Source organism: Amblyomma maculatum, chromosome 3 (genome assembly GCF_055883805.1).
Source record: "Amblyomma maculatum isolate TAMU_Amacu chromosome 3, ASM5588380v1, whole genome shotgun sequence".
Classification (NCBI taxonomy): Eukaryota; Metazoa; Arthropoda; class Arachnida; order Ixodida; family Ixodidae; genus Amblyomma; species Amblyomma maculatum.
Genome location: NC_139346.1, coordinates 152,193,240 through 152,201,365, shown reverse-complemented (window position 1 = coordinate 152,201,365; position 8,126 = coordinate 152,193,240). Strand labels below are relative to the sequence as shown.

General features: G+C 43.7%; 1 protein-coding gene across 1 annotated transcript; it reads right to left on the bottom strand.

Moving 5' to 3' along the window:
- Positions 1-1,121: 1,121 nt before the first annotated feature.
- Positions 1,122-4,392, bottom strand: LOC146196489 (translocon-associated protein subunit gamma). Its single transcript, XM_084598229.1, has 5 exons — positions 4,235-4,392; positions 3,622-3,748; positions 3,398-3,490; positions 1,664-1,795; positions 1,122-1,240 (listed from the first exon to the last, which is right to left on the bottom strand). The coding sequence occupies exons 1-5, from the start codon at positions 4,359-4,361 to the stop codon at positions 1,174-1,176; spliced, it is 546 nt and encodes a 181-aa protein (XP_084454355.1). The 5' UTR covers positions 4,362-4,392; the 3' UTR covers positions 1,122-1,173.
- Positions 4,393-8,126: the final 3,734 nt, after the last annotated feature.

The window sequence follows — 8,126 nt, the reverse complement described above, 5'->3', positions numbered from 1 at the left end:
AGCGTTTGCTGCAAGGTCAGTTACATGTGTACTTTTTTTGTTCTGTAAACTTGCGTGCTTTGAGAATTTATTTCACCGATTATCTCCTGTTTTACAGTTTTGCACACATTTGAAAACACACACATTTAAAATACACCCCACGATTTAAAGAATAAATGCCGGAAAGTACACAACCTAATTATAATGGCAGTTTTTTCAGTACCCAGCCTTCTCCTGCCAACTAGCCCCTATCAGAGCCATGTACATAATGTTTTGGTTAGAACACCAGATTTTCTGGAGAATGGGACAATTAATAGCATCAAGTTAATCTTTCAGCAAAAAAATAGAGGTTGTCAGTAAACTGGCTGCAGTAACATAGAAAATGTAATCCAACATTGTGTAAATATCGGAATGAGATATCAAAGCAAACAGGTGGAAATTACAAATATGCCCTTATATTTAGGCCAGGCAAAGAAATGTGAGCAGCATTTTTTAAAGGGTAGGGCATTCAAGGCACCGATTCAGCAACTATCCCACATCATTTGAGTAACAGGGCAAAAACAAAGTATTTTAAAGCACAGCTCTAATGTTTCCAGTAAACAGTGGCTACTGCCACAGTTTTTAATATAATTCACTAGCAAATGCATAAGCATCAGTCAGGACCATGTCAACCCTTCAAAATGTCAAATAAAGCAGCTTCATTAGAAGGTTATACCGTATTATAACCATATACAGCTGCAATTGCACACGTGCATAGTCAGTTAAACAGTTTAGCTTATTGTTATTGCATGTTTGCTGCGATTACTAATGCTAGAAGCTGCACCTCGCCACAATGCACTTAGCATCTGCCAGTAATGGCACTGGTTACACATCATACAATATTGAGAACAGGATAAACTTATTTTTTGTTTTTGCAACTTGAGTCTGGATAGCTTTTCTAAAATAGTAAGTTGAAGCTGCAGCTCCACATAGCTCTGCCTACACTTGTTTGTAGTGAGCCACCAGAAACAGCCTCATAGTACTGGGCCCAGTGCAGTATGACAACTGACCCAGCTCTCACAGGAATAAGGGTATGCGGGGGGTAGGCATCTGCTTTGATGGTAGTACTGTGACTGAGTGACACGTTGAAGGGGAGCAGTAAATACAAAAGAAAGCTCAGTTTATTTGACTTGTGACAGAAAAGGGATGCGATTTTCATTGTGAGCCAGTAGAGAAGAGTGCGAGCAGGCCTGCGGCACCTCCAACAGACAGGACATAGTTCCTGGCAGGTGACTGTCAAGGCTGGAACAGCTCAGGTGGAAGAAATTGCATGCCCCGCATCATCTACCTACAGTAACCTAGTGATGTAGCTCAAATGAACGATGTCAGAGAAAAAATAAACCATAAGCCAAACTATACGAAAAAATAAATAGACCAGAGGTTCTTATGAACCAAGGTGATCATCAACTATTACTATCCATTGCTGTAGCTAGGCACTACGACAGCAAGGTTAGATTTGACAGCCATCACACACAAAGCCAGAAATAATAATAATAATAATAAAGGTCTTTTCCAATTACAAGTGCGCAATAGTCAAGTCTCTGAAACAACTATACTGCTGTGTGGGTTCAAGTCTTGAAACAAAATATTAATGAGAAGTGAATATTTGAATTACAGAATCACGTTTTCATAAATAAAAGGATACACTGTCGGGCTGAACGCCTTCAGCACATAGAAGGACGTCACGATGATGAGCGTCAGGAAAAGGGCATTGTTGTAGAAGATGGAGAATGTGGTTGCTTCATAGTCAGCCACCTCATTTTTCTTCCACAATATCCTGCACAAATAAAAATGAGAAATTTTGTTTTAAAGAAATGAAGAACAATACTACAGGTATAAATAAATATAATAATACTCTATAAAACTGGGACACATTTTCTTACTTTTCAACAAGCAATACGACAAAATTAAAGCTAAACAAGATCACAAGCTTTCATGGGCAAAACTCCTCACTTCATGCAGTTGAACCTTAAGAAACAAGCATACCAGGACCAACAGTGCTTTCCTGATGTTCAGTCTCCATTTTTCCTTTCATTAAATTTTGGTCTCTCCCTCCTAACTTTCAATAAAAGTGCTCAAAGAATGAAGCATTAAACCTATGTCAATTATTGATCATGGTTTCAACCACACACAATGCTTTGCTTTGTGGCTTTCAGAAGAGCAAAATCACACAGTTACATAAAAAAAAAAAAATTACTTTGGACTTACTCCGTCAAACAAAATCTGACGTAGGCGCATCAAGGGTTAAATGAAGCAGTCTAAAGAAAACAAAGTTATTTTAATAAGCTAAGTGCAATGTAGGTGTGCTAGCACAGTCACTTTGTGTAAAGCTGTGTACCTTCGTTAATATTGCTGACGACTGTGCTGTGCTAAAATTTAGTGACCAATTTTACTGATTTGAAGGAAATGCAAAAGCATATTCCCTATCAGCTCCACTGAAGTAGTGACGAGGAGCACCATAAACACTTTTGTTATATTCTAGTTTCTGTTATGACTCCGCCGGGGTGGTGCAGTGGTTATGGCGCTCGACTACTGTTCCCAAGGACGCGGGATCGAATCCCGGCCTCGGCGCCCGCTTTTCGGTGGTGGCGAAAAGCAAGGCGCCCGTGTGCTGTGCGATGTCAGTGCACGTTAAAGAACCCCAGGTGGTCGAAATTTCCGGAGTCCTCCACTACGGCGTCTCTCATAGCCTGAGTTGCTTTGGGACGTTAAACCCCACAAAACAAACCAGTTTCTGTTATGTTCAAGTCATAATAGAAACCCCTACGAAACTAAAAGGCAGATTTCCCTCTATTCTGCCACCCGCCAACCGTGGCTCTTCATTTATCCCCAGACAAACAGATTTTTTCCTAGCAAGAATTGCGTTTAGTCCAAATGCGAATTTGGTGTGTAATCACTTTATTTTTCACTTCAGTTTTGTTTTTCAGATACTGTACACAGATAGAAGACTACAACATGCAAATCAAAGTGAGAGAGATTGGCAGTTTAGCATGAAGTATGTTTAGCTGCAGCAATGTAGCAGTAGTTTAATGCAGTGGCCAGCGAAGCATAGCTGTTCAAACTGCCCAGGTTTGAAACCCATTCACAGCCATAAGATGTTTTTTTGTTTATTAGTGCTCCAAGGCTTCGGTCCCAGAAAAAAAAATGTTTTTTTGCTAGTGAGGCACTTGGTGCTAACACACAAAAAATCATTAACAGTAAGCGTAGTTGATGAGCAGCTACATTAAAAATTCCACTAAGCCTGCCTCTGCAGCTTCCATATCCCAGTGATGCTAAGTGGAGGGGGAGTGCCACAGTAACAAAAAAAAAAAAAAAAAAAATGAAGAAAGGTTGTTCAGGATTTCTCCAAGCAACAAGCATAAAAGTAAGCCACACTTGCCTCTCATCCTTTTCCTTCTTGGACATCTTTTTGTCGTCCGAAAGCTTCTTCATAATCTCTCGGGTGACAGCATCCTCCCTCTTGGGTGCCACTCTGCAGAACAGGAATTGGAAGTAAAGGGAAGACGTTGCAGCGATTGTACGCGCAAAAAAATCGCAGCCCAAAATTTATTCAGCTCAAGAAGTCGATCTTCGATCACGGACATAGTGCAAGCAAGAGCTTACTTGTGCTTGAGGACGAACTTGACGTTCTTGTAAGCGAAAGCAATGAGCCATGTGCACGAGATGGTCATCACGGCAAATATGATCGCCGACTGATACAGGTCCATCTGGTGAATCCTCCAAAACAGCCCTGTGTTGGAGATCAGAATCATCAGTTCACAACTAGCTCGAAGCAAAAATGTAATGTCTGACAACTTCCCAACTAAACACAACTACACAGCTTCAGCGCCAGTAACCAACAAAAACGGGAACACGAAGTTATAGCGGTCAGTAAAATAATTCGATAAGCTGGTATGTCCGTGCTGTTGCGCACCGTATAGTAAAAAACAATGCTGAAAATCGAACGTTTATTTTGTGTCTCATGAAGTCACGAGGCCAATGAGTGCGAGGTAAACATGAGCACGCGATCAACGCGTGCAACGTTCTTTGCAAACACCTCCAAAAGCATATTTTCATTGGGCGAAGACCGTCTATTAAAAAACGTAGGTATACTGTAGCCCGTCGCAACTGACTACGAAGAAAATAGGACTCTCGCATCCAGTAGTTAAGGCACATGCAGTACCCACGTAATGATGTTTTACGAGCATGCAGGCGAAGAGGAAAGTTTTTCACTTACATATTGGTATGGAGGACACAATGAAGGCGTTGCCGTAGAACAGCGCCGACGACTTCGTGGACACATTTCGGCTGAAATCTTGAAGCAAAAGCTCCTCTTCTTTCGTGAGCTTCCTACCACCTGCCATGTTTGCGACCGGAGAGGAAGCGCTAGGTCGCTGACGTTTCCGACGCGTGGCCTGCCTCCGACTGCAGCGGCACTAGCGGCATGCTTGTTATTACAAGCTTTATGTAATAACTAAAGAAAACTTCTATTTATTTAATATTACATTACGTGTCTTAAAACATGCACTCCATATCTTATGTTTTAAGCCGTCATCGCATGTTTGTGCTCAGCATCTATATGCATTTTATTACTTTCGGTTTTGGTAGATAGGGAAATTTGGACCTCTGTATCACATTTTGATTTAGTTTTCTTGATCCCTAGTGGAATGCGAACAATACGCTTGAAATAAGAACAGCAAAATGGGAATATATTAGTCGAAAGAAAAAGAATATCAGTAAATAAACACTCTGAACATTTTCATGACGCGAATTGGACCGCTGCGATGAAGCGGTAAACGAAGCTAGAGTGCACTAAAAGGATCTTCTAGTACACTCTAACGAAGCGGTGGCAGCGGTGGTTGTCAGTAAAATTTGATTCTCTGGCCCTTTCAGGCTATGTTGACGTTGTCCGGCAGCAAAATATGCATCTACCGCAGAGAAACTGAAACTGATTTTCATTTGTCGATTCAGGCTCGTGATACCCGATTTATTGATTGATTGAAAACTTTATTACTACCGATTTTGGAGATTTCCCTACTCCCCCACTCAAGTAGGCAGACCCGAATAGGGGACTGGTACTCGCAACTAGAAGCGCGAAAAAATTCACCGGCTTCTCACGGCCTCAACTGACAGGCAGATATGACTTCGTTTTGGGTCTCAGGGTTTGAGCTTTGCAGGAGGGACTTCCAAACTTCCATGTCTTGAATGTTGGCCATTGACCTAGGCAAAAAGAGGCATTGCTAGGTTATGTGGTCTAATGCACCTCTCTGTCCGCAGTGTTCACAGTTTTAGTGTTCTCTGTTCTCTACTTCTAAACGGTACTGCAAACTTGGTAGGGGTAATTTCCGGCCTGTAGCCTGCGAAGACTTTTAACTTCGTTGTTTAGCTGTTTATGAGGCGTGAGCCAATAAATGCTTTCGCGTTAAGATAAATTGGCCTGTGTCGGCAGGTTACCACTCACAAATTGAAAACGCAGCTTCTAGCTATAGAAAAGACTAGAACACATAGTTGTAAAAAAAAAGAAAAAAAAAAAAAGGCAGTGGCTTAGCTCAGCTATATGCCAAGATATATGTAGCGAGAGCTACTTTCCTTCTGGTTTCGGCTTATTGCCGAGCCTATGAATAGGCATTGGTCGTCACGCATCATTTTTTTTTTTATTTCGTGCACAGAAAGAAAGGCGGACCAGTAATCAGTATAGCAACACGCGGCAGTTTCGACTGAATGTATGCAGAATTGGGAATGCACAAATTCTCTTTGATATATGAGATCAGTGGTAGTCCCCCACTTAATTGTAGTTGGGACGCTGGGATTTGATGCAAAATTAAATTCGGATTTCTGTTTCATGTGGCTAAACGAGTCATCCCACGTCTGATGAAGTCCCCTAAAGTCCCGCACAACTCTGAAGCCGTGCCGTAAGCTGTCACACAGGTGGCAGCCACATTAACCACGGCGCCACGTAAACTCCTTGTATAACGTAATGCCGCTCTCCACATGTCTAACACAGAAAGCTTCTCCATTGCTCACTGCAATGGAAGGCAGCAGCTCCTTGTCTCACGTAGATGCAGACCACGGCTTTCTTATTAGGTTCAAGACGATTGGCATCAGAACCAAATTACACGACGGGCCTTTACATTCTCTTCTGTCGCTGTCGTCGGTTCCCCTTGATACTTAGGCTCCACCTGAGCTGCTATGCGCTGCCTGTTACACTCTACATCCTGGCGTCTCCGCTTGGCAAGACGTACTTCTCTCTGTTCAGGCATCTCTGCTGCTCGCTTGGCTTTTCGGTATTCATTCTTTCTCTATTGAATGGCCACATCTATACTGGACCCTAGGATTGAGCCTCTCGTCGATACTGCCGTTGAGCAGTGGCCCTACTCTCCTTCTCCATGCGAAACAACTGTACTGCGGCCGCCGTGTCTCGCCTCCGTTTATGCACGCAGTTATGCGCATAGCTAGCACGTGGCATCCACGTGACTGCGCGTGGCAGCGGCGGCCGCACACCGCAGCGAATCTCGTGCCCCTCGCACCTGCGCCTCCTCTCCGCGGCGCATTCCATACATTCCTGAGCGGTTCCACAGCGAAATGTTCGACCGACGACTGGTAGCCGTATGCCCCGCTGCGGTGGTGCAGTGGTAAGACACCGGACTACTGTGCCGGAGTACCCGGTTTCGATCCCGACCGTCGGTGGCTGCGTTTCGATGGAAAAGAAACGAAGCGGCGTCCGTGTGCTGTACGACGTTGTTGTGGCTGTAGAAAGAAGGAAAAGAAAATGCATGGGCCTGCTACTGGCTTTGTAGCTGAGCCACCTCCGCTGCCTCGTGCAGACAGAAGAGAAAATAGAGAAGAAAAAAAGGAAGAGGGAGAGAAAGACGCGTGCCGCAACAACAGCCGTCGTCCACCACCAAAGCGGTGGCGGGTGCAATGACGGCCTACAACAGATAAAAATACGGTGGCAGGCTAGCCCCCGCCGCAAGCGGCGGTTACCGACATGTCCCAGCCCCATCAGGGGAGTCTGCTGTACGATGTCAATGCACGTTACAGGTCCCCAAGTGGTCGAAATTACTCCAGAGCCCTCCACTACGGCACCACTTTCTCTCTTTCCGCTTTCACTTCCACCTTCCTCCCTTCCCTTACGGCGCGGTTGAGGTGTCCACAGAAAACAAGTGAGACAGTTACCGCGCTTTTCCCTTCCCATAAATCAATCAGGTATCCTCAGAACAAGTGTGACAGATACTGCATATATTTCCTTTCCTGTGAACCAATTATTATTTTTATCAGCCGAATGTACAGTCATGAGCAAAAGTGGTATACAACACTCAGCCGGTGGCGGAGCTCGAGAAAACTGCATGCCAACTTCATCTAGCAACAGCTATCTAAGGTCCATACAATAGTGACAGTGCCCCATTTATACCACATGCATGTGTCACTGTCGCTGTCTCTTACGCTGTCGCTAGATGGCATTTCGATGCAATTTTCTCGAGCTCTGTTACTGGCTGAGTGTTGTATACCCCTTTTGCCTACGACTGTACCTCTCGCTACAAAAATATGAAATATAGATGTCACCGTCGCGTATTGCCGTTCACCGAGAACTGCAGCAATGGAAGTGCCGGGCACGTAACAACAGAAAGCAAGTCAATAAACCTTTTTCGAGCATACAACGCAGTACGAAAACTGAAATGCACTATTAAAAAATAGCTTTTTTTGGATTAAAATTACTCACAGTAGAGAGCTGAATTACATCGGTTGCGTCTGTTTTTGCCCTTTTCCGTAGGTAAAATGCATATCTGTATTTTATATTTTTTACATCTATATCTATTGTAGTCTTTTCTAATTTGTGAGCGGTATACTTGCTGATACAGGCCAATTTTTCTTTTAATGCGAAAGCATATCTTGGCTCCTGAGTGTCCTGAACATGACCTGTGAACAGGATCTGTGGACAGAATTTGTGGACAGGAATTGTGAACAGATCATATCCGCATAAATTGCCAATAAAGAAAAAAAAAAGCACTGCCGCAACTGGGTTTCGAATCCGCGCCAGAACAAACAGCTTCCGAGGCGCAGACACGAGTTATCGTCGCAGTCGACCGCACATTCTCGAGCTTTTTTTCGTTACTTCCTTGTCTTCGACA

Bases quoted from the DNA above. Each gene is read 5' to 3' on its own strand.
- LOC146196489 (XM_084598229.1), bottom strand. From the start codon at position 4,361: ATGGCAGGTGGTAGGAAGCTCACGAAAGAAGAGGAGCTTTTGCTTCAA. The intron at 3,749-4,234 runs GTAAGTGAAAAA...TCTCCAACACAG, and splicing joins TGTGTCCTCCATACCAATAT to GGCTGTTTTGGAGGATTCAC. The intron at 3,491-3,621 runs GTAAGCTCTTGC...CCTGTTCTGCAG, and splicing joins AAGTTCGTCCTCAAGCACAA to AGTGGCACCCAAGAGGGAGG.